The following is a 27318-nucleotide window of genomic DNA, read 5'->3' as shown; positions in this document are numbered from 1 at the left end:
TCCGTCTGTCCGTCCGGATTAGTTTCCACTCAATAAGTCAAGAAATTGTCATTAGATCTTCACCAAACTTCATGACAATGTGTAAGGCAATAACATCTAGGTCAAGTTCGATAATCAGCCAAATTGACCCAGACACTCTTGCGTTACGGCCCTTGAATCATTGAAAAAAATAAAAAATTCTTGTTTCCTCTCAATAACTCGAGCAATTGTCATCAGATCTTCACCAACTTCATGAAAATGTGTAAGGCAATAATATCTAGGTCAAGTTTGATAATCGGCAAAATTGACCCAGACACTCCTGAGTTACGGCCCTTCTATCATCGTAAAATTTGTTTTTTTCTAGTTTCCGCTCAATAACTCGAGCAAATGTCATATGACCTTTGCCACACTTCATAATAATGTGTAAGCCAATAGCATCTAGGTCAAGTTCGATAATCAGCAAAATTGACCCAGACACTCCTGAGTTACCGCCCTTGAATCATCGAAAAATTGCGTTTTTTATCGTTTCAGCTCAATGACTAGAGCAATTGTCATCAGATCTTCACCAAACTTCATGAAAATGTGGAAGGCAATAATATCTAGGTCAAGTTCAATAATCGGCCAATTTGACCCAGACACTCCTGAGTTACGGCCCTTCTATCATCGTAAAATTTGTTTTTTTCTCGTTTCCGCTCAATTACTTGAGCAAATGTCATAGGATCTCCGCCACACTTCATGAAAATGTGTAAGGTCATAAGATCTAGGTCAAGTTCGATAATCAGCCACATTGACTAAGACACTCCTGAGTTACGGCCCTTGAATCATCGAAAAATTGAGTTTTTTTCCATATGTTACGAAGTTGTGAATGTTGGATTGTTATTGTCCTATATCAAAACTTAACTTTTTTTTATGCCCCCGTAGAGTGGCATATAGCAGTTGCACTGTCCGTCCGTCTGTCTGTCTGTCTCACTTTTGCGTTTAGGTTTCAGAAATGCTCATAAGTTCTATGTCGCTTCAGATGTAACCTTCATATTTGGTATGCATGTGTATATTGACAAGGCCTTTCCATACGCACACAAATTTGACCTTGTTTCTAGGCCGCCCTCTCTTCCTTTTCCCTTGGGGGTTCCATGTGAGGGATTGCCTTGTCATATTGGATGCAGGCTTGCAAAGGATGTGTCCTATCCAACTCCAATGTCTCTGAAGGATGTCTTCTTCAACTGGCTGCTGGTTTGTTCTTCTCAGGATTGTGAGGTTGAACTTCCTCATCTCTGCGGCCACTTGTGCTTTCTTCCCAGTCTCATACATGGTTCGGACATTCCTTATACCGATGGTGGTAGTGGTCCTGGTGGAGATGATGGTCTTCGGCCTGATGGCTTCCAGTTGACACTAGCTTTCACCGTCCGGCGTCATGCGTCCTTCAGCTGTAGGTCCACCTTCTCCAAGGTCCGTGATGTCTGTTGTTATTTTGTTTGGTGTTTCTGTAGCAATAAGGTTTCAACAGGGTAGGGTAGCTAGCCCTACGCCCAACCCTCCTCCTTTTTTAGTGCGACAAAAAATCCGAAAATTAAAGAGTTAAGAAAAATAATTATTTTGTTTGGCTAATAAAGGAGTTGTCTGAAAAATTAGAGTGTCCGAAAACTTAGAGTAATTACAGTAACTATAGTTCCCAGTTTCACTTACCTGTGATTCAGTAAAACACAATCAGAGCAGCACAGCTGACTGTGGTCCTGGCAGAACATTTTCAGTTTCTTGTTGTTGTGAACATCACATTTAATTAGCAAATCCTCCAATGTCTTTGTTAAAGGCCATTTATTTTTTTCTCCTCTTCCATATTTTATATGGTTTACATATATTTGATCATGATGATGAATGCATTTTTCACAAAAACACTTCCAACATGTTTCACAAAAAATTTCAGCACTTGCTTCTATATTTTTACTTTCGCAAGGGTCACACAAATAGTCCTTCACTGAATCTGAAGATTTATGAACTGAATCTACAAAAGTTGCCATGTTCAAAAGGCGTTGAGAACTGTCTTCTATTAAATAGTAGTGTTTTCGCTATTATCTTGACTAGTTTAATGAAATACAATTCGTGATATCAAAACCAGAATGTGTTGCGAATTGAAAGGCACAGTTTTCAGTATTATACACATGTACTGAAACTTTAGCTAGTAAAGGCTGCCTAATATTGGCTGTTGAAGATCACAACCCACTTTAAATACACACTTGAGCACATTCCATAGTCAAGTCACAAAGCGATCTTGTTTATAGATCTTGTTCATAGATAACGTTTAACATTTGGCAGATAACAGTGGTACAGGTATAAACCATTTTCAGAAAATGGTTTAAACTTGATACATGTATTCAGTTAAAGGGGAATTATTTGCAGATTTTTATATTTAACAGAAAAGTAGTTATATGTAAATTTTAACAAATATCTAATATTAAGAATATAATATCAGTAATAGTCTTAACTGAATTAAAAAAGGCAAGATAAATAGGTTAATACAAAAGATTGTCTTGCCCAGGAACAAGGAAGCAAAATCTAACACACTTTAACAACACCACTGAGGCTTTAATACTTTACTCCAACATTCAAACAGCACGTTAGTTATACACATTTTCCAAACGTTCAGTAAAGGTGTTACAAACACTCTTAAATGTTATGGAATCGCTTGATGATTATACATAAATGATCCATTTGTATAAAGGCATAGTTGTTATTTTACTTGTGTGAATAAAATTAGTCCATTCTTACGTTCACCTTAGTAACCACAATTTTGGGAAAGTGTCAGTTTGCTTAACTATGAACACTTCTCTAAACACTTCTCTTAAACAATTATGATTCTGTCATTGGTAGTTACAAAATGTGGAATTTACAATTAGTCTTATGTACCTTTATTGATTGATCTATGTTTAAAGCATTTCTAACTTGCATTTTTAACTCCACTGGCCAGAAGCCAGCGGGGCTTATGTCATGGTCCTGTGTCAATCGTTCGTGCGTGCGTCTGTGCGTTAACTTTTTCTTTAAACATCTTCTTTGCCTGGTCCAATTCTGATGAAATTTCTCAGGAATGTTCCTTGGGTGAACCTCTTTCAAATTTATTTAAATTATGCCCCTGGGGTCAAATTTGACCACGCCCCGGGGGTCACAAAATTGAAAATTTGCTTATATAAGGCCTATTTTGTGAAAACTTTCAAAATCTTTTCGTACATAACCATTGGGCCTAGGGTTATCAAATTGGGTATGTAGAGACATCTAATAGTCCTCTACCAAATTTCTTCAAATTATGCCCCCAGGGTCAAATTTGACCCTGCCCTGGGGGTCACAAAATTAAACATATGCTTAAATTAAGCCTATTTTGTGCAAACTTTAAAAAGCTTCTTGTCCATAACCGTAGGGCCTAGGGCTACCAAATTCGGTATGTAGTGACATCCAATAGTTCTCTACTTAGTTTGTTCAAATTATGCCCCTGGGGTCAAATTTAACCCTGCCCGGGGGGTCACAAAAATGAACATATGTTTAATATATCCGCGGCCCGCAAAATCTCTCATTTTACACTGGTAGATTCTGCCTAAGCATTTTTTAAACGAGCGATATAATTAGCTGTTGTTTCCCAATCTTCCAATTAAAATCGGTTTCATAAAATGTGTTTGGTATTTCGTATGCAAATGGTGCCGTTGTGAAGCGAAAATTAAGATTATTGAAATGACAAATATCAATCGAATTAACTACTGACATCATATAGTTTGATAGGAATAATGAAATGTGTTTGTCAACGAAAAAGACTAAGTTTTAGATACAAGAAACACATATTTTGTTTAGAAATGTGCACAGTGAATTTGTGTCACGGAAACCAGTGTTTCTGCTTGCAAATTGGGAGTTCAGTCTTCTCGCGAAGTAAAACAATTTAGAACAGTATCGTTCGAACATGAAAATAGACAAACATGATTTGATTCATATGTTAGTGGATCTGTGTATAATCAGATTCATATGCATATGTTTATTATGTTTGTCACGCTGTTCAGTTAATTGAAATAGCATTGAACTGAAGATGTGAAATGCAAGATATTGAAAGGTAAACAAATTATGTATATTAATTTAACTCAGTTTAATTTATCATTAACACAAGAAGAACACTCAAGTGTGTTTGTTTATATTTAGTCCATTAACCTTGTTTGTATATAAAATTTTATAAAAATTTGTATTGTTTTGTTTGTTTTCACCAAATGGTTAGTATTATTCTTTTATGTTAACATTCTCAAAATTCTTGTTTTATTATAGGCCCTATTTATCCACACAAAAATTGAATGACATCATTTTATGATTTATAAACAGATTGCAAAAAATATTTATTCAAGATAAACTTAACAACAAATTGTTACATTGAAATTAAGTGATTTTAATATTCAGTAGCAAAAAAGTAAGGAGAATCCAACTTAAAAAAGATGTATCTATTAAAAATACAACTACCAATGCCGTGAACAATCTCCTTGTTTATAACATGACTGTCGCTAAGTCTATTACTAGCAACCTATCAGAGAATAAGTCAGATACCTTATTTCAATATGTGGCAATCCTAGTATTTTTCAACAAGAGGGCCATGATGGCCTCATCGCTCCACTGTTTTTTATGCGAAAAAAGAGTGCAATGCGCATGGGTTGAAATGTACTCAAGCATGTGAAAATTTTCAATTTTGTGGCCCCAGGGACAGGCCAGTGGAGCTAAAAACAAACATGACAGGTAACCAATGTCAGATGGAAAAAGTAAAGGAAAGTTAGGTCAAGCTAATTGTTTGTCATGATATCTCTTTAAACCTCACGCCATATGCAAGTAGTGTTGCCATGATCGCAACATCTTGATGAATTATAATTCAATTTTTTGTGGTGCCTTTAATGGTGTCAATTACTTTGAGTTTACCAAATTTGAACTTTTGCCTTTGCATTGGATGTTGTTATAGCGTTCTTTTTCTATTTGTACCATATTTACATTCATATACCAGGTAGTAAAAAAATCTTCCAAAACACTTGGGTCAGGTGTTGAAGTTTAAACCTATTTATTTAAGCTTGATTGCATAGAAAGTCTAAAGCTTGTTTGAAACGCTTAGAGTCAGTACTATGATGTCTATGGGGAAGATCTAAAGAACTCTCACACAGTGGGAATCGAACCCGTGACCTCCTGATTGTTAGGTGGACACCATATCCACTACGCCAAGGCGACTTGTTTGATATTTGGTGTTTAACATAGTATGGTGGTTCTTGACTAAGTTGTTGAAAATTATGCCTCTATGGTCTGAATATATGTGTATATTGAAGACTTTAAAAATCATCTCAGGACCCAGAGGTTTGTTAGTTTGCATGCATGGTCTTGTTTGTGTGTAAGTTGCCTTTGAACAAGCAGTGTGGGGGTATTAGTCATAATTTCATCAAGCTCTAGTGTTCATTGTGATAAGCCTCGCTTTGGGAAAAATGGGCATAATGCATGTGCGTAAAGTGCCATCCCAGATTAGCCTGTGCAGTCCCCATAGGATAGTCAGGGACGACTTGTTCCACCTCAACTGGATTTTTGCAAAAAAAAGCTTCCTTTAAGGAAAAATACCATTAAAGCAAAGTGTCCTCCTTGATCAAATTCAGAAATTGGTGAATCTCTCTTACAGAACACGAGAACTGCCAAGTCTCTGACCCTGTCCGTTCGTTATGACAGTCAGCCCAGCCCAGTGTCAGCCTCTCGCGTGTGTGCCCTCGGCAAGTATGACGGCAAGAAAATGGCCGAGGACGCTTTCTGTCTGGTTCAGCAGTTTAACACCACTACATCTGACCAGACCACTTGGTGAGATGGTGTTGTGCTCATGCTAAAATGAGGAGTCAATGTGAAACAGTTGTATCTTGTATACTGGAAATTCTTATTTTACTAGGTGCATGTACAGCATGCCTAAATTTGCAAAATTGATTTTTTGAATAAAAATCAGAAGCATTACAATTTTATGACAATAACATAAAATGTTATTAGGTAATTTGCTGCTGTGCCTGGATTACTTAATTACCTTATTTCCAGGGTGTGTCAAGCTCAGAACCATGTAGATTTTAGGCCTTCTATATTATATGTATTTATATGAGCCACTCTCTGAACACGAGTCTTAATGTATGTGTAAAAAATGTCGTCCCAGATTAGCCTATGAATTTCACACAGGCTAATATGGGACGATATTTTCCGGCCCTAACTGGATTTTTGCTAAGAAGAAACATCCTTTTAATGAAAAATACCATACAAGCGGAAAGTGTTGTCCCTGATTAGCCTGTGCATTAAAAACTGTTCTCCCAAAGCGCGACTCTAATGCATATTTATGTATAATGTTATATTTTATTTTGATTTCCATATTTTTCCAATCTGTTGCAGGTATCCACCTATCATTTGCCTGGGGCTGTCTGCGGGGAAGTTCCTGGATGACAGTGCCTGCGGGTCAAAGAGTATCGGGGAGATGTTTGCCAAGTCTGACAGGCCGGCTGGTGTATCATTCACACAGAATGGTTCTCAGGGGACTGACACAGAGGATGTCTATGGGGAAGAAGTAATGATGATGCAGTCCAGTCAGAAATTTATAGAAAATTGTTCTGGTTCCCATTCAAAGAAAAGTAAGCCATCCATTTTGTCATTTTTCAAATCAAAAGAGACTGAAGCACAAAACATGCCAAAACTTGGGAATGAAAGGGATTTTAAACCAAACATTTTTGTGAATGAAGGAAACCAGACACAAGTGGTGGATTGTTCATCTGAATCAGAGAGTGATAATGGTTTTACGCAGAGTAATTCATCAGAAGGGTATATTCGTTCAGATTCTAAACACAAACTCCACCTCCCAGATGATCCTGTAAGTGTTAAATTTGATTTAGAAAATTTGGGAAAAACTAAAACAAGTAGTAGTAAAACTGATGTGTCTTCATTTTTTATTAGAACAATAACTCCATTGACTGCAAACACAGATTGTAGTCCTAAAAATGTACATAAAAGAGGCCTTGAAACAGAATCCTTTGAAAGTAAAGACATGAAAAAACAATCTGAACTAAACAGCTCTAGTGCAGAAATTACATCCTTTTTCAAAAGAAAACTGTTAGGTTTACCACACGCTGTACTGTCAAAGACAGTAACTTCTAAAAATGTTCATGACAAATTGGGATATAAAAGTAATATGCCATCAGTGCAAGATGATTGTAACAGAGGTTGTTTTGTACAAGAAAATAAAACAGACTGTGTTGAAGCTGAAGAAGGAAATGGTTTAGACAGGGATGTTGGTAAACTAGAATTGAACTCCTATTCTCAAAGTGCAGTGATATCAAAAGAAGAAATAAACTCTGAATCTGAAACTGTTCTGATACATTCCGAAGATTCAAACTCAGTTTATGAAAATCATGTGATACCAAACACAGCAGTAGACTCTGGTACTGAAACTGCAATGATGTCAAAACAGGCATTAAACTGTGATCGTTTAAATGTGATACCAGTCAAAGAATTCCAATCGGGTTCTGAAAATGTTGTGATATCGCTGGAGGATTATTTGGAGTGTGAAAAATGTCATAAAATGATGACAGTTTGGGAGATGCCCGAGCACATGGACTTTCATTTTGCCTTGCAACTTCAGGAGGATATGAATGTGCCATTAACGGGTAATAGTGTTGCCACGTCTGTAAAACGTAAGAGCTTACAAGGCAGTCAAAAATCTAGTAAGAAAATGAAAGTGTGCTCCTCACAGGGAAAGCTGGACAGCTTCTTTTCAAAGAATTAGACTTTAATCCTTTGCATGCTGGGAAATTTGTCGTCTGCTAAAATGTCGTCTGCTGAATTTCTAAAATTAGCATTTTCTTTGATTTTTTTTCAAAGAATACTATCAGAATAGCAAACAGTTTGGATCCAGATGAGACGCCACGTTCTGTGGCGTCTCATCTGGATCCAAACTGTTTGCAAAGGCCTTCAAAATTCGGTTCCAGCACTGTAAGGGTTAAAGTTTAGTATATGTATGTAAAAAATGTATTATTTTATGTATTTGAAATAATGAATTCTGATTTAATTTGCAACTGTCTTTGTAAGAGTTAATGTAAAATAAAGTTGAATAAAATAAATACATAACAGTTATGCACCATTTTAATACGAAAGTCCAGTTGACTGTAAGCTGAGTTATGTTGGATAACTTATCAAGCATTGCAAAGAATAGCTACCATTTACATTTTGTACAGGGCTTGCTATTTTATTACATGGGCAATTCTACTAAAATTGACATGAACATAATTTGGGAGATTAATTAAATGCATACATTATTACATTATTTCTCTTATAAGTTGTTAAAACAAAACCAGTAAGCAATCCAGATTTAAAAATGAACAATTTAAATGAAAATGTTCCTTTGCTACTTGTGTAATAATTTTAGAGATGTTTTTGGCGTTATGCGTATTTATGTTTTGTATTGAATCAATAAAATTGTAACACTATTTTCGCCAATTGTAAAAAGCTAGACATTTGTTGTGACTGACTAAACATACATGGACAATGCACATCAATTTGCCTGTACTTCTTCCTTCATTAGTTACTTTGCCAAGGAATATTTTAATGAAAAAAAATATACGAGTAATGAAGAAACTAACAAACGTTTGTTTGGAGTTTATTGCCCTCCATAATTCACATGTGAACATAGTCTACATGAGAGCAAAGAAAAACTAAATCATGATATAAAAAAAACAGACAAAGAGTTCTCGCACACACCTTGTGTATTACTGTAGTCAATCAGTTCAATTACCTGGTTCACAGATTTCTAAAAGGGTGACTAGTTTGCACATATTTTAAGCACCAGGAGAATACATATAGAGCTGAGAAAAATAATGATAACAAGTCTATATCTGAGCCATTACACACTTCTGTGACTCAGTATAAGGGACGAATTAATCTACAGACCTAACAGAACAAGCCCAAATAAACAGTATAAATATGTGACAAGATCAGAGTAAATAATATAGATGTTTCTAATAAAGGTATTATAAAAAGTTTCCGGGTAAGAATTGAAATGATACGAAAAACAAACACTAATAGGTGTCGCGATATATAAGCAGTGTCTCGCCAAAATGGTCTAAGGTTATTGTAACCAGCATAGCTCCAAACCAGTCATGAAGGTTTCTAAGGTTATTGTAACCAGCATAGCTCCAAACCAGTCTAAGGTTATTGTAACCAGCATAGCTCCAAACCAGTCTAAGGTTATTGTAACCAGCATAGCTCCAAACCAGTCATGAAGGTTTCTTGGTCTCATACCCCTTTACCACTTTAATAGAAACATATTTTGACGCATTTGTAGTCCCTTAGAAAACTAAATTTAATTTAAGACCTTTCTTACTAGATTCAAGTTTTAAAGGCTTCATTTCCAACCCTTTGATACTGATAAGCAGCAAACAGCAAAAAACCTGAACAGACTGCGAATTACTCACAGGCTGTTTGGGTTTTATGCTGTTTGCACTTAGCCATTTTCACTTTGCTTCTGAGTGAGAAAGGGTTAAGCAGCCTGAGTAGCTCCATCCCAGACTACACGATTACTCAGGCTGGTCTGACGCTATGTTAGCTATGTTGGCTGCATATGGCATAAGACCCATTTTTGCATGATGTTGCTCATATGTAAAGTTTGTGTTATAATTATAGTGCCTACTCTGAGTTGGTCTTACCGCACTGATGACTTCTTCTCTGTGATTGGAAAAATTAAGAAATGATGTGTGAACATTTACTTTTTTTAAAATATCTAAAAAAATAAATTAACAAATTCTGCATTAATTAGTAATGGATACGATATGTTTAATATGTAATAATGATGTGTCAAAAAAAGTGTATGGTTTTCTAAAGGTAAGTGTATTTGATATTACTTTTAACTTATAATATTCAATGGGGAAAATACATCTGCATACCACAAAACAAATGAGCAAAATATCGTATGTAAAACATAACCATAAATATTCCAGTAAAATAAATAAAATGGAATGTATTATAACATATTGCACTACTGCTTAAATCTTCATGATATCAATGGTTTTATCTCAAGAAATATGGAGAGGTTCTTATCACCCTGACAACCGGTTCTTGTTGTCGGAACACAATTAACAAAGCAAGTTTCTACATATTCAACTTTTAAAGAAACAACGAATTGCAATACTGCATTAAATGATGAAGGCAGCATTCTCATACGAGTAAAATAAATAATTCTTTGTATGGCCACATATGTTTTTATGTAGCAACAAAAACCTATGTAATATATTTTTGTAGTGCTTGGCAACATGCAAAGCGCAAGATGAAATGTCTTGTTGAATTATCAAAAAATTATGAAAAATAAGTTGTAAATTTAATTTATAATGCTTGAAAAGTTGTGTTTTTAAAAATGCATTGATTGACAACATCTTAAGATTGTATAACTTCAACAGATTTATCTTGATATTTGTTTTTATGGATTTGAGTTGAGTACAGATGGTAAAATCTTAATTAAATTTGGTACAAAACAACCTCACACATAAAACACGCTCTGGGAATATTTGCTTGAATGCATGTGCGTTAAGTTTTGTCACAGAATAGCCTGTGCAGTCAGCACTGGCTGATTGCTTATTAGGGAGGACACTTTCAGCTTTGGAATAGAATTTTCTGTTAAAAGGAAGTATCTACTGAACAAAATTAAAGTCTAGGTGAAAAGTTTCATATCAGATTAGCCTGTGCAATATCTGGGACGAGACTTTACACTCAAGCATAAAGCTACGTTTTCTCAGATTGCGGAATACATACATTTACATCTGCCAGACAGCTGGTTACAATGATGCTAACAAGGTTACACAAATTTAATGACAATTCTGATGAAAAATTAAACAAAAACAACAATAATTAGATGTCCTGCACCGTATTACATAATTTGTAAAATATGGTCATATATTCATATATATGTACATATATAATAAAAACATATATGTCGATTCTAACATATGGTTGTTATGTTGATACATTGTATATATATATATTTATTCAAATATTATCAACAACATATGGTTTGAGTGTTGACAATTAATTCGTTTCTATTTACATGACCTCAATTACATTCTGGCATGACTTTGTAAATAACATAATAACCTCTGTTTTAACTAATGTTTTCCTTTAATGTAATATTAAAAACTTAAATGAAATAAATAACCTCAAACAGGCAAACATTAAATAAATCGACTAGAGCCATAAATGACAGTGACTAATACCCACGTTTAATTTACGGGTCAAACATGACTTTTTAGAGCATTAAAATGGTTTTACTATAGCCACAAATGCAGATCGAGCCTCATGACACAATGCTTTCAATGGACCTAAACAATATGTCACAAGTGTGACTTATTTTATTTCACCTAGTAACTGTGACCTTTTTTCAAACTTGGCCTTCATAATATAGTTGCACATGTTTTGTCCAAGTTTCATGAAGATTTTGCGATAAATGTGGCCTCTAGTGTTCACAAAGATTTCTTACATTTTACCAAATTAGCTACTTTTACAAGTTGCAAACTTGGCCAAGATATCATTTGAAGAAATGCTCTAATAAACTTTCATGAAAAAACGACAATAAATGTGGCCTCAAGAGTGTTCACTGCTTTAACTCTCATTTTACCCAGTGACATCGTTTTAACATCACTTTACCCACTTTCAAACTTGGCTGAGATATCGTAGGGACAAAAAAATCTGACCAAGATTCATGGCAATAAATTTGTCCCTTAGTTAAGTTTATGATCTACTGGTACTTTATTTTTAAGCTTAAATAATTCATTCGAGAACCATCATTGGAAAGCAAACAGTTTTTCCCTTGCACCATGATTGATGTTCAGTACCTCACTTGACTACATAAAATTTTAAGATAAATAACAGTATTGTTGTTTTTCTGGTCAAATCTAAACCATTTTGCAAAAAAAAATCATAATGATAATGTGTACTTATATGTTTTCATCTTTAAAACTTTCAGAAAATTAACAATATATTTATCTTGCAGAATTAATAATAAATGACTAGCCTAAAATAGTGTCTTAATTGAAACTATATGTCATGTTTGAAAACTCCAACAATTTTAATACAAATAAATAACAGCTTTCATGTATAATATGTACAAAAATAATAGCAATGGATAAACATTGGCCCTTCCAAAAACTAGTAAAAGTAGAAAACCAACTATTTACATAAATAATAATACAATATAATGTTTTATGATGAAATACAAAAACATATATTTCATAGTAATTAGTATTTATATACTATAGTACATGGACACCCCCAGTATTGTATTTTTGTAAACGACTGTTTGGAAAAAAATTCTAAATACTATTTACAACACATTTTAACTTCATAATTTAATTATTATCTAGCAACATTGACCAACTAAAAATAATTATTGCACATATCTTTCAGAAATTGTCACAGACACAAACCCAGATATTCTAACCACTGATATAAACATTTATTTCTACTTATGAATGCAGTGTTCAGTGATAATCTTCTTAGCTTCTTAAATAAAACCATATTCATTTTTAATCCATGATCGATCCACACCCTTGTTATCTTTGTTTACCTATATTTGACAAGTTCACACAACAAATTCAAATGCTAAAGATGCAGAATGATACCAATTAGCAAATATAGCTCCGTATTAATAACTTCACAGGGATGCAATTTAATAGAACATTTGAACACAAAAATAGATTGTTTTTAACCTAGGTGGTGTTTCCTCTGTCTATAGTCAATATTTAGCCACAATCCAATGAGGCGGGCTCTGTGAAAACTGGGCCTAATGCATGTGCGTATAGTTTCTTCCCTGATTAGCCTGTATGATTTAGGATTTTGAAAATGAAAATGTTGGTTTGTGGTAAATTTGATAAGGTGGAATGGACTAGGATTGGTCATTCAATGTCATGTGACTCCTCCCCAGCCTCAGAGTGCCATGGACTATGATTGGTCATTCAATGTCATGTGACTGCTCCCCAGCCTCAGAGTGCCATGGACTATGATTGGTCATTCAATATCATGTGACTGCTCCCGAGCCTCAGAGTGCCATTGACTAGGATTGGTCATTCAATGTCATGTGACTGCTCCCCAGCCTCAGAGTGCCATTGACTAGGATTGGTAATTCAATGTCATGTGACTGCTCCCCAACCTCTGAATGCCATTGACTATGATTGGTCATTCAATGTCATGTGACTACTCCCCAGTCTCAGAGTGCTATGGACTATGATTGGTCATTCAATGCCATGTGACTGTTCCCCAGCCTCAGAGTGCCATGGGCTATGATTGGTCATTCAATGTCATGTGACTGCTCCCCAGCCTCAGAGTGCCATGGACTATGATTGGTGAAGGGAAAAGTTGTAGTTGCCAAAAAGGTGGGGTTGGGGTGGTCTAGAGGAAAGTTTGTGATGGTCAAATGGGGCAAAGTCTGGTAAAGTGGTGTGCCTGTAGTAGAGCTAAGTATTTTAAAATGGTCAAGAGAGTAAGCTAAAAGTGAACGGGAATTTGCTAATGTAATTCTTATTCAGCTATTGCCTACAGTTTCAGTTTCATGTTCAATAAGTCTTCAATGGCATGTTCCTATACATGCCATGTAAATGAACCATATTAACAGAATTGTGAATTATCAAAATGTTCATCTCCTGAATTGAAAAGTACAAGCTGCAAAAGAACAAGAATATACAGAATGAAAGTATGAAGAATAAACAGATCTATAAACATAATCTATAAGCAGATCTATAAGGGGTCTTTCTTTGTTCGTTCATATAAGAAACACACATGTGACACAAGTTTGCTGCATACAAAATCAAAACTTTTCTTCAAAATTACAAAATTCAGTAAGTGTGTTACATTTCTATTCATTTTTCAAGTACTTAAACATGTATTTATGTCCATCAATAACACTATAATATGTATAAATGCTAAATTGTTCTTAACCAAATTCCACAATATAATAAAATAAATTCCCTGCACTTAATATCAATATGCTTTTTTATTGTTAATGTCACACTTCATCATCATGCAGTTAAATGCTATACCTATGGTAAAGTAAACTCTTCCACACCAGTTTCACGGACCTTCTAAATCAATTTGATGAAAATCTGCTCTAAGTTATTGATGAATAAAAACAATGAAAAGAATTTTGATTCATAGATGTTTCCTTTTTTGATAATTAATGTCTCTGTCAGACTGGCAAAAACAACTTATCATAAGCAATCATTAGTTATAATGAGAAATCAAAAGTTATCATATATTACCTTGAGTTATCATCAGTTATCATCAGTTATCATGGCTAATTGAACATTACAAAAGAGAAATCAAATAATTTATATTATATTATTTCAATTATTTGTTATAATTATATTATTTTTTTAGAGAAAACCTAAATTATTCATGCTGGTTAATCCAAAATAAAAACAAAACAAAACAACAAACTTCCAAAAATAAAAATGTCTTTAAACTACAACGTCTTCCTTACACCACATCAGAATGTCAACAAATGTCCACATATGGTTTGAAAGGTGTAAATGAATTATCGTGTACAAAACAATAAGGGTTATCAAAGATAACGTATACATTTAAAACACCCACAATCAATTACATTACAGAAAGGGAAGTATAAATTGAAAGATCAAACAACATGAGAGATCAATATAGGAACGTTATAACACACAAATTAAAAGACTCATCTTTAAGTTAACTCCGCTAAAATTTCAAATAATTTCAGCTGAAAATGATTTTTTACTGCTACTTAAAACAGTTATTTGCAGCTCAATCATGCCACCGTATGTGTTTCCAATTAACTTCTGTTGAAGTAAAGGATGCAACAAAATGTTCAGCTTTTATCACTATTGGTGCTGTTATTTTTTAGGTGTTTTGAACATGTCTTGCTGTCTTCTGGCGCCATTACTCACTGTCTGTCCTTGCAATGTATATTGTGTATATCATGTAGCTATTAGCATATGTCTATTTTACAAACTATACATTTAACTATGCATTAGCTTTATTAGCCTATAACGATTAAAATAATTAACACAGCAGAGGTATAATTTGTCCCAATTTGCTACTCGTCCTATAACAGTAACAAATTGGACATGTTTATAGCTTCTAAAATATATTATGATATATGTATATACTTTAGAACATAACATTAACACCTATATTATTAAAGTTGAGCTTAAATAATAAATACCACGTACAATCTGCATTTCGCCCTGTTTATCCAACAAATTTATTCCAACAACAGCACTTTTTGTTACAAGTTTTCTACAAACATCAGTTACTATTAGCAAACGACCACACTCTGCTAACTGCCAAACTCATACTTAAGGAGCCTACGGAACATATCTTCAATATTTTGTAATCAGTCATCAACAAATTCTCAAAAGAATAGCTTCTCTTTTGTTTTGTACTCACTGTGTACTTATCACAGCAAACAAATGACATGCTTTCATCTTGCTATAGCTCCTGTTACAACATCCTCCCTCATTTGATACAAGCGACACCATAATGAAGGTCATTGTTTAGAGACTATTTTTTTAAACCCAAATAATCTCTAAACGTCTGTAATTTGTTACTGGTTGTTCATGGTTTTGCGCTTTGTTACACTTGAGAGTCTCGTTGTATATGCAGAGCATCCATCTGTTCAAGAATGAACGAGACAGTCGTCTTTCTAATCATCACGATCTGAGACTTCAACATAGCAATCTGGCTCGCGTTGGAATTCACCATCAACGTTAACATCTCATTTTCTGCCTTTAGCTTGTCACGAGCCTGTAAAAGAAATGACATCATTATTTACTGAACGCTTTACCACTGAGATAAACATATTCATGCATTTGTAGTCCTCTAGAAAGTTCATTTTAATTAAAAACCTTTCTTACTAGATTCAAATTTTAAAGGCTTCATTTCCAACCCTTTGATACTCATGAGCAGCAAACAGCATGAAACATGAACAGACTGCGAGTCACTCGCAGGCTGTTCTGGTTTAATGCTGTTTTCACATGGCCATTTTCACTTTGCTTTTAATGGGGGGAAAGGGTTATGTCCGATCAATTGTGTTGTTGTTGTGTATTATGTGACCCTAAGTATCTTCCATACTTCGTGGCCCATGGATTACCTTATTTATATCATGTTAGAAAATGTGACATTCAAAGATCAGATCAAAACAAAGATATATGATAATTATATAATAAAATTCTGGTAAGTATTACAAATGCAATTTATATTAGCAAATTCATATTTGTCATGAATTTTAATTGCAGACACTAAAATGAAAAAGCGTTACACAAACATGTTTCTTTTCTTTTCACAAATAAATATCAGTTGTAATTTGCAGTTATTGTATTCATACTACTAATTATTCTCTACGACTTATAATCATTCAACTGACTTAAATATGAATTATTTATAAATGAAAAAATCAATACATTTAAAAAAAAATTAAACAAATAGATGATAACTTACACTTTTATAAAACACTATATTTTTGAATAAAATAAGTATATTTTTCGCAATACTATGTTTAACTAAATTCTGATGAAAATTCAATGAAGTGGGTAAGTTGACATTTGAATGTTATATGAGAGAATATATTCACACCATCTAAAACATTTCTGTACTGATAAAATAATTCTAAAATGCACATCTGCTACTAATAATCTCATGAACAAAACTTTATTCATCATACATAATGTGATCAATAAACCAACGTGTTATGTTATCAAATGTTAACAAAATGCTAACTAGCTTTACATAAAAACTAACAGACAACATTACATATGTTGGTTATATTGCATCAATGCAAGTTACAAATGTATATTCATGTTACAAACTCTGCCAAACATATTTTCCGGATACCCCAAAATGCTTACTAAATACTTCGAAATGTTTTAACAAAAAAAAAGTGGCAAATACAAAAGGCGCTAAAATTATTATTTTTTATACCAAGTATGTTCAAACCAAAAAAATAAATGGCTGAGAATTACAACAGGATTTTAAACATGCCCATTATTTATATGCCTGCACCTCTGTGACTAAATGAGACGCATTCTGAGAATACGGGGCTTAATGCATGTGCGTAAAGTGTCATCCCAGATTAACCTGTGCAGTCCCCACAGGCTAATCAGGGACGACACTTTCCGACTTAACTGGATTTTCGTGTAGAAGAGACTTCATTTAAATTAAACGAAAAATACCATAAGCGGAAAGTGTTGTCCCTGATTAGCCTGTGCGGACACAGGCTAATCTGGGATGACACTTGAAGCACATGCATTAAGCCCCGTATTTTCAGAAAATGTCTCAAATAGTATGTGCAGCATCATGCGAAAATGGGTCTTATGCCATATGCAGCCAGTATAGCTCCATACCTGCCCCGACATTTATCAAACAGAGTTCTCTTTCTAATTGGAAAAACTAAAGAAAATCCCTCTAGCTTTTCCTAACAAACTATGTTACTACAGGAACAACCAAAATACATGATTTCTATCTCAGTTCAATATGTTCTCAAGATATTGAGCAGAAACCATTTTTCAAAACCTTATACCAGTGACCTGTACCCCACCCACTCTTTTTGCAATCTTAAGTGTAATTAACCCTTTACCACTAAGATACATAATTCAACGCATTTGTAGTCCGTTAGAAAGTTACATTTAATTAAATACCTTTCTTTGCCAGAATCAAGTTATAAAGGCTTCCTTTCCAACCCTTAGATACTGATGAGAAGCAAACAGCGTAAAACCTGAACAGACTGTGAGCTACTCGCAGGCTGTTCTGGTTTAATGCTGGTTGCAAAAGCCATTTTCACTTTGCTTCATATGGGGGAAAGGGTTAATATAATAAAAGTGATGTTCAATCCAAAATGTATAATTATTACAGGCAATAAAAACCTTGGATGATATCACTTAGGCTACAAGTGGTGTTTACATGTTCTGTGTTTTACGTCAACAAAAAAGATAACAAATACGATGCAGAATTTCATTCACAAAAAACTAAAATGTACATAATGAACTACAACAAGAGGGCCTGAAAGGCCCAAGGTATCCCCTGCAACATATGCTTTGTTTGAGGATGGGTGCAAATTGGACGGATGAACATAATGATAGATGGACGGACGGAGGACTATAACACAAAACTAAGACAAAGGAAGGTTCTTAAGCCTTCACAATTTATTTAGGTGAATTAATAAGTCGTGCGTTTTCCACAAAAACATTCAACTTTTACATACGCTCAATTTTCAGAGTGTTGCAGAGTGAACACAACATCTGCCATGACATACCTGGAAATGTTTTGATGGTTAATCATTTAGCATTGGGTACGGGAATCATTGTCATTTGGCGTGCATCATCCTCTTATGCATATATATATATATACTCATATCAAGTTTAAATGAAATCCGCCAAAGCACTTCCAAGATATGGCTCCGGACACAAAAGTGCCGGACGGACAGCCGGACGGACAGACAACGCCAAAACAATATCCCTCCGCCTCTGGCGCAGGAATATATTCATACCAAGTTTCAAAGAAATCCGCCAAAGCGCTTCCAAGATATGGCTCCGGACACAAAAATGCCTATGGTTAAAAGCAGTTTTTCAAGATACAAAGGGCCATAAGTCTGTTTTTAACAGATAGTGTACAATGCCATTTGGCGTGCATCATCCTCTTATGCATATATATACTCATACCAAGTTTAAATGAAATCCGCCAAAGCACTTCCAAGATATGGCTCCGGACACAAAAGTGCCTATAGTAAAAAGCATTTTTTCAAGATACAAAGGGCCATAACTCTGTTTTTAACAGATGTTGTACAATGCCATTTGGTGTGCATAAGCCTCTTATGCATATATATACTCATACCAAGTTTCAATGAAATCCGCCAAAGAACTTCCAAGATATGGCTCCGGACACTAAAAAGCATTTTTTCAAGATACAAAGGGCCATAAGTCTGTTTTTAACAGATGGTGTACAATGCCATTTGGCGTGCATCATCCTTTTATGCATATATATACTCATACTAAGTTTAAATGAAATCCACCAAAGAACTTTCACGATATGGCTCCGGACACAAAAGTGCCGGACGGACAGCCGGATGGACGGACAACGCCAAGACAATATCCCTCCGCCTCTGGCGAAGGATAACAAAACTGAACCAAATACAAACTTAAAGGTCACTAGCAAATACCGTCTACATTCACAGATACATGTACAAGACAATAACCAGGGACACACCTTAAGACTTACTGTACATCCTCATTGATTGTTTGTGACTGAGCAGAAAATATAACACACACTGTTAGTTCATGAGCATTAAAACATACTTTCATGTAGTGATAATAAATTTATTTCTTCATATTCCCTCATTTCAAGTGTTTGTAATTGAGCACAAAATTCCAAACATAATAACATAAGTTTGCATCTATCACTGATGAACATCGTTTATAATGACAACAAGATGAGGTTTGACATACCTAAATCTTCAAAACATGAAGGTTTACAATAAAACTGTTTAACACTTAAGACATTATGAAACAAATATCTGCAATTACGTTTACTACACATTTGAACTTTGCTCTGGGCAAACTTGGCTTAATGCATGTGTGTAAAGTGTCATCACAGAATAGCCTGTGCACTCTGCCCAGGCTTATCAGGGACGAAACTTTCTGCTTTTTTTGGTGTGTGTTTTTTAACAAATTAAGGCGGAAAGTATTGTCCCTGATTAGCTTAATTTTCTCCAAAATCATGATTCAGCCGCACAATAGCCAAAAGGCAGCCGCGACTATGTAGCAGCATGATTAAATAAAAACACCATTGCCTACCTCTTCCGCCTTTGAAAGTCGCTCATGAAGCTCTCTAAACTCCCCACCCTCCTCCAGTTCCCGTGGAAACACGTCGAAATAGCATTCCTCCGTCTGTGTCCCACGATGCACCCGCGTACGTTTCTGACGCTGTGACATCTTGCGCTTTGAGGAGTATGAAAGATCCTGGCTGCCTGACCCTGTTAGAGAAGAAATATTTTTGCTTTTAAATGGGGTTGTTAAAAAAAATTGATATTATTTTAATAAATGTTTTTTTTAATTCCTTTATTCACAAAACTTTAGTCATTGGAATGAGATAAAATATTGAAAACAGATTGTTAAATAATAAGTTTTCCATAAATTGGACTCAAAGCAAAGATCTTTTAAAGCGAATGCAACATGTTTCCACTGTTCTATTTTTGATAGGAGTATTTTTAATGATATTTCAGTAATACATGGATTTGCTAAATTATGGATGAAAAGTGCTTTATAATTTTCTAATTGTAATTGACGAATATTAAAAATCAATATTTAACAATTTTTTTCAGGAGTGTTGTTTTGCGAGTCTGAATAGAATTCAAACATTCTTTTTTCAATCAATGACATTTTTATAAAGTTGTTATTTTATGGACAGTTAACCCTTTATTTCTAACATTTAGTCATAAATTGAATTATAAATTGTTAACAAGAGCACCACGTAGCGGGTGCCAACGCTCGGCTGCGGGTGCAGTTTTGAATGAATGAAAGCTTTTCAGAAGAATATTAGAGGTCACAGTGACCTTGACCTTTGACCTAGTGACCCAAAAAAGGGTGTGGCATGTAGAACTCATCAAGGTGCAGCTACATATGAAGTTTCAAAGTTGTAGGTGGAAGCACTTTGATTTTAGAACCAATGTCAAGGTTTTAGCATTACACCGACGACAGATGCCAGACGCTGGACACCAGACGACAAGCTGGCTATGACAATACCTCGGGTTTTCTCCGAAAACAGCCTAACTAAAAATGTAAAATGATGTTAACAAGAACTTATCAAAGTATTAATAAAGTGCCCTCCAGTGCTGCAAGAAGTAATGCTTGTGAATGTAAAAAACAAAACATCAGACTCTGGGGCATGGCCAGTTTTGACCCCAGGGTTTTTAACTAAGTGTGTAGAGAACAATTATTCAATATTACATTCCAAATATTAAACCCTTCTGCTTTCAGAGGAAAACATTTTTCAAGTTATTATGTTATATAAGATTACATTAATAATATGACCCCCAGGTGTGGCAAGTAATTAATAAACGGTCCTAATTTGATGAAACTGTGCAGAGGGCAAAAAACAAAACAATTTATTTTATGTTTTCGGGTGGTTTGAAGAGAAATATCAGTGAATTACACCTGATAACTCACTGTTTCAAACAGTGAAAATAAACAGAAAAAATTATTGATAATTTTACTGTTATACCGTGTAATGATGTCATTATAATAGAAAACAAGAGGGCCTGAAAGGCCCAAAGTCGCTCACCTGAGATTCAAAGGAACTGACCTGTTCTGTGCAGCCCAAGATGTCATTAGAACAAAATGTTCATACCAACTTTCATGACTAGTGAACACCCTGGCAGCCACCTTTTTCAACAGACCAGAACCATTTTCATACACTTCCAAGATATCATTTAAACAAATATACTGACAAAGTTTAATGAAGATTCATAAGTCCATATAAGGAAAAATGCCCCGCCCACTGGTGGCCATGTTTTTCAAGCAACTTGAACCATTTTCGAACTTGTCCAAAATATCATTTGGACAAATCTTCTGACAAAGTTTCATGATGATCGTACAATAAATACGGCTTCTAGAGTGTTAACAAGATTTAACTATAGCTATATGAGGAAAAATGCACCGCCCCCTTGGCGGCCATGTTTTTCCACCAACCGAAACTATTTTCGAACTCATCCAATTATATAAAGCCATATTAGGAAAAATGCCCTGCCCCGTGGTGGCCATGTTTTTAAGCAACCAAAACCATTTTCGAACTCATCCAAGATATCATTAGGACAAATCTTCTGACCAAGTTTCATGAAGATCGGAAAATAAATGTGGCATCTAGAGTGTTAACAAGGTTTTACTATAGCCATTTAAGGAAAAATGCCCCGCCCCCTGGCAGCCATGTTTTTCAACCAACCCGCATCATTTTTTTAACTTGTCCAAGATATTATTGGGATTAATCTTCTGGCCAAGTTTCATGAAGATCGGACAATAAATGTGGCCTCTAGAGTGTTACATGTAACAAGATTTTACTATAGCCATATATAACCATATAATGAAAAACACCCCGCCCCTTGGCAGCCATGTTTTTCAAGCAAACGTAACCATTTTCAAACTCATCCAAGATATCATTGAGACCAATCTTCTGACTAAATTTCATGAAGATTGGACAATAAATGTGGCCTCTAGAGTGTTCACAAGGTTTTACTATAGCCATATTTAGCCATATAAGGAAAAATGCCCCGCCCTTGGCAGCCATGTTTTTCAAGCAATCGTAACCATTTTTAACTCATCTAAGATATTATACAGACCAATCTTCTGACCAAATTTCATGAAGATTGGACAACAAATGTGGCCTCTAGAGTTTTAACAAGGTTTTACTATAACCATTTAAGGAAAACTGCTCCGCCCCCTGGCGGCCATGTAATTTCACCGATCTGGACCATTTTCAAACTCGTCCGAGATATTAATGAAACCAATGTTTTGACCAAGTATCATGATGATTGGGCAAAAATTGTGACTTCTAGAGTGTTCACAAGGTTTCTCTATAGCCATATAAGAAATACTGCCCCGCCCCCGGGCGGCCATGTTTTTCAACGGACCGGAACCATTTTTTAACTCACAAGGTTTTTCTCTTTTTTTTGACCTAGTGACCTAGTTTTTGACCCAGCATGACCCAGTTTCGAACTCAGTCGAGGTATCAATGGGACAAATGTTCTGACCAAATTTCATGAAGATCAGACAAAATAAATGTGGCCTCTAGAGTGTTCACAAGGCAAAATGTTGACGACGGACAACACACAATGGACGACGCACGACGGACAAAAGGCGATCACAAAAGCTCACCATGAGCACGTTGTGCTCAGGTGAGCTAGCAATCTATGATCATTCATGAATTAAAATCGATATACCACCAATTTTCACAAATATCCTCTGGGTTATGTACCAAATAACAAGCATGTGGATGTTGCAGTTACAGAGATTTATACTTGTTGCTAATAAAGGCTTATTTTCGACCTAGGATGATAATAATTGCACATGCACAACTTCACATCTTAAGGAATAATGCCTGCAAATAATGTTGTGCATGGAATAGTGCAGGAGAATGTCTGTGAACAAGATTGTTCCTCTGTGGACAGACAGAGGGAGGATATATTGTTGGCAAATAGAAGGCAAATATACTAAATTACAAACCAAACAAGGGCTGTTTGTAAAACATGCATGCCCCCCATATGGGCTCTACGTTGTAGTGACAGCCATTGTGTGAATATGTTTTTTGTCACTGTGACCTTGACCTTTGACCTAGTGAATTGAAAATCAATAGGGGTCATCTGCGAGTTGTGATCAATCTACCTATCAAGTTTCATGATCCTAGCCATAAGTGTTCTTCAGTTATCATCCGGAAACCATGTTACTATTTCGGGTCACCGGGACCTTGACCTTTTACCTAGTGACCTGAAAATCAATAGGGGTCATCTGCAAGTCATGATCAATGTACCTATGAAGTTTCATGATCCTAGGCATAAGCGTTCTTGAGTTATCATCCAGAAACCATTTTACTATTTTGGGTCACCATGACCTTGACCTTTGACCTAGTGACCTCAAAATCAATAGGGGTCATCTGCAAGTCATGATCAATGTACCTATGAAGTTTCATGATACTAGGCATAAGCGTTCTTGAGTTATCATCTGGAAACCATTTTACTATTTCGGGTCACCATGACCTTGACCTTTGACCTAGTGACCTGAAAATCAATAGGGGTTATCTGCAGGTAATGATCAATGTACCTATGAAGTTTCATGATCGTAGCCATAAGTGTTCTTGAGTTATCATCCGGAAACCATTTTACTGTTTCGGGTCACTGTGACCTTGACCTTTGATATAGTGACCTGAAAATCAATAGGGGTCAACTGCGAGTCATGATCAATCTACCTATCAAGTTTCATGATCCTAGGCATAAGCGTTATTGTGTCATCATCCGGAAACCATTTTACTATTTCGGGTCACCGTGACCTTGACCTTTGACCTAGTGACCTGAAAATCAATAGGGGTCATCTGCGAGTCATTATCAATCTACCTATCAAGTTTCATGATCCTAGGCATAAGCGTTTTTGAGTTATCATCCGGAAACCATTTTACTATTTCGGGTCACCGTGACCTTGACCTTTTACCTAGTGACCTGAAAATCAATAGGGGTCATCTGCGAGTAATTATCAATCTACCTATGAAGTTTAATGATTCTAGGCATAAGCATTCTTGAGTTATCATCCGGAAACCATTTTACAAGTTTGGGTCACCGTGATCTTGACCTTTGACCTAGTGACCTGAAAATCAATAGGGGTCATCTGCCAGTCATTATCAATCTACCTATGAAGTTTCATGACTCTAGGCATAAGCGTTCTTGAGTTATCATCCGTAAACCATTTTACTATTTCGGGTCACCATGACCTTGACCTTTGACCTAGTGACCTGAAAATCAATAGGGGTCATCTGCAAGTCCTGATCAATCTACCTATCAAGTTTTATGATCCTTGGCATAAGCGTTCTTGAGTTATCATCCGGAAACCATTTTACTATTTCGGGTCACCGTGACCTTGACCTTTGACCCAGTGACCTCAAAATCAATAGGGGTCATCTGCGAGTCATGATCAATGTACCTATGAAGTTTCATGATCCTAGGCCCAAGCGTTCTTGAGTTATCATTTGGAAACCACCTGGTGGACCGACCGACAGACCGACATGAGCAAAGCAATATACCCCCTCTTCTTCGAAGGGGGGCATAATAAAACACATCTGTATTGTGTGTAGTTACAATGATGTAAACTTTCATTATATAGTATTTTAAACCAACAGAGATGCCACATAAGTTATAAGTAACAAAAGGGTATAATAAAAATCACACATGAATACCACACTATAATAAGAGACAATGTTCCTACAAGTTGTATATAGAAGGAAGAGGACACACCTCCAGGGTTATTAGATGGGAGTGGGTGGGGAGTTGAAATGTGTACATACTGCTTTAGTACTAATGTCCCTGCTACAAAATAGTATGCATGAACAGAATGTTCTTCAATATCACTAACAGTCTCACCTTAACCCTTTCCCACCCAGAAGTAAAGTGGAAAATGGCTTATGCAACAGCATAAAACCAGAACAGCCTGCTAGTAACTCAAAGGCTGTTCAGGTTTTAAGCTGGTTGCTGCTCATCAGAATCTAAGGGTTCGAAATGAACCCTTTCAAACTTGAATCTAGGAAGAAAAGTCTATAATTTAATTTGATTTTCTAAGAGACTTCAAACATGTAAAAGTGCAACTCTGAGTGGTAAAGGTTAAGATGACACATTTCTGCTGTATTGGTTACGTCTCACCATTTGAAGACAGGGAGTCTAATCTCCGGTTACAAGCCACACTAGTCTTGGAGCGACATTCCATGACGACCAGGTCCTTACAGTGCTTGTGTGCATTGATTCCGCAGTCTGAAAGCAACCAAATCACTGCACACACCCACAAATGTATAATAATGGCCTTGTTCTAGGAAAACTGGGCTTCAAGTATGTGCGTTAAGTGTCCTCACAGATTCGCCTGCATTTATGTTTGGAATTAATCTTTAATTTTGACTGTGGTATGCATACAGAACATTTAAGTGTTCAAAGTAAAACACAAAGGTATTTGGCAACAATTTCATTTGTATCATTAAACAAGGTCATGGAGAGAAACATACTTAAGTTGTAAAAAAATGGACACCATGGGATGCAATATTGGTTGGGCTGTCTATCAAACTTGAGGTCCATTTTATGCAAACATATATATCTGGAAAGTTTGCATAAGATTCTGTGAGATTGTTAGTACTAACAAAGGGCAACAACTCTCAACCGCCTGGCAAAATGTGGCAGGTTTTTGCACTTGGCCTCCGATTTATGTCAACAAACCTTTTCACAAAGTTTGATGAATATTCTATAAAAACTGTACGCACTATAGAACTGAAATGGAAAATGTAGCAGTTTTTGTATTATAATAGGTAATAACTCTGAAGTGACTTGTGCGAATTGGCTGGCTATTAAACTCTTAATATGAAAAGTTTGGTGAAGATTCAATGAAAACTGTATGATTAAGGCAGTCACAACAATTATTTTGCTGCATGCTCATCCTAAAAGGCTTTTGCCATAATATGTCATGTCTATAGACAGGTGTATAAACTACATTTCTGTGTCCATGTCAACACAGAAAGGAAAACCATTTATGCCTTAATTTTTTTTCCACATTTAAGAAATTAAAGCAAGTAAGCATAAGAAAAAACGTCAAAGTATTGTTCCTCTTTCACAGCTATCATCAGAATGTAAAGTACTATAATAATGAAGTTTTAGTTTTTTCTTGCACAGAAAAATTCAGCGGAAGAGATTGTCAAAAGGTCAATCTATCATAATGTGAGACCATATTGACGAATGTTCAGACAAAAAAAAGTCGGTCATTATTAAAATGTAGAGCATTATACATTTTTAATTTCTGAACTAGATACAAGACAAAGTAATGCCAAGTGGTATTTACTTAGGTTATGATCAATACTGTACCAATTCATTTTTTGTATGTACACATGTACTTTTAATAATATTTTAAGAAAAAAAGAAGAGATCTCAAATATGTGGAATGTGAACATATTGGGAAATTGAACACGATATTTTGGATAATTATAAAAGACATAAAACAAGATGCTGTATTCAATTAACGCTGCTGCATCGAGAGGAAATATTTCAATATGAATTTATCATTATTATTTATGAGATTAAAAAAATAAGGTTAATGTCATTGTCAAAAAGAAGTAAGATGATATTAGTTTGTTTATTGTTGAATGGAAGTATCAAAGCTTTTTTGTAAGTAGATTTAATGTTTTTCAAATCGTCAATTTGGATATACCAAAATTTGACCTCTTTAATTGGACTAAATGCCAAAGTATGTCAATGTGAAGGTAAAAATGAGGTCAGGTGATGTGAGTGTGTAGAGAGTGTGTATAGATATCATCCATGCAACTATGGAAGTTTTGTAGGAATCATAATTGATATTATAAAAGTCCTGTAATTTAGGGTAAACCTTCTATGGTCATAAGAAGGAAAGAACGATCAGGCCAATACCGTTACGTCCTACAGCATCAGCAGACGCCGGAGAGTGGGCATACGAAAGCTTTATTCTCGGTATGATACAGGTTTAAACTCTTGTGACACTGAATTTCCTATCATTTGTAAACACCTACATCTCTGAAGCAGTA

The 27318-nt window shown here is 35.3% G+C and overlaps 3 protein-coding genes across 9 annotated transcripts in view; 1 reads left to right on the top strand and 2 right to left on the bottom strand.

Moving 5' to 3' along the window:
• LOC127874832 (DNA polymerase eta-like) overlaps window positions 1-27318 on the top strand; it is a 220026-nt gene that overhangs the window by 36007 nt on the left and 156701 nt on the right. The window contains exons 10-11 of one of the 2 annotated variants that reach the window (XM_052419466.1): window positions 5642-5814; window positions 6382-7957. The exons of the other annotated variant lie outside the window; for it this stretch is intronic. Of the exons in view, the coding sequence (XP_052275426.1) occupies window positions 5642-5814; window positions 6382-7765 (1557 nt within the window). The 3' untranslated portion in view covers window positions 7766-7957. Of the gene's footprint in view, window positions 1-5641; window positions 5815-6381; window positions 7958-27318 lie in introns of those variants that run through there. 2 annotated transcript variants of the gene reach the window in all.
• LOC127874838 (uncharacterized) overlaps window positions 1-27318 on the bottom strand; it is a 180765-nt gene that overhangs the window by 7573 nt on the left and 145874 nt on the right. The gene's annotated exons all lie outside the window — the stretch shown is intronic.
• LOC127874834 (ras guanyl-releasing protein 3-like) overlaps window positions 14492-27318 on the bottom strand; it is a 296898-nt gene continuing 284071 nt past the window's right edge. For 2 of the 6 annotated variants that reach the window (XM_052419470.1, XM_052419467.1), the window contains exons 17-19: window positions 25427-25534; window positions 19830-20008; window positions 14493-15789 (exon numbers count right to left, since the gene is read on the bottom strand). In XM_052419470.1, the coding sequence (XP_052275430.1) occupies window positions 15619-15789; window positions 19830-20008; window positions 25427-25534 (458 nt within the window). In that variant the 3' untranslated portion in view covers window positions 14493-15618. Of the gene's footprint in view, window positions 15790-19829; window positions 20009-25426; window positions 25535-27318 lie in introns of all 6 variants that reach the window. The other 4 variants (XR_008047126.1, XR_008047127.1, XM_052419468.1 and 1 more) reach the window with 3 other exon arrangements.

Source organism: Dreissena polymorpha, chromosome 3 (assembly GCF_020536995.1).
Source record: "Dreissena polymorpha isolate Duluth1 chromosome 3, UMN_Dpol_1.0, whole genome shotgun sequence".
Taxonomy (NCBI): domain Eukaryota; kingdom Metazoa; phylum Mollusca; class Bivalvia; order Myida; family Dreissenidae; genus Dreissena; species Dreissena polymorpha.
Note: the sequence above shows the minus strand (reverse complement) of the source record. Positions and strands in the feature narration are given on the sequence as shown.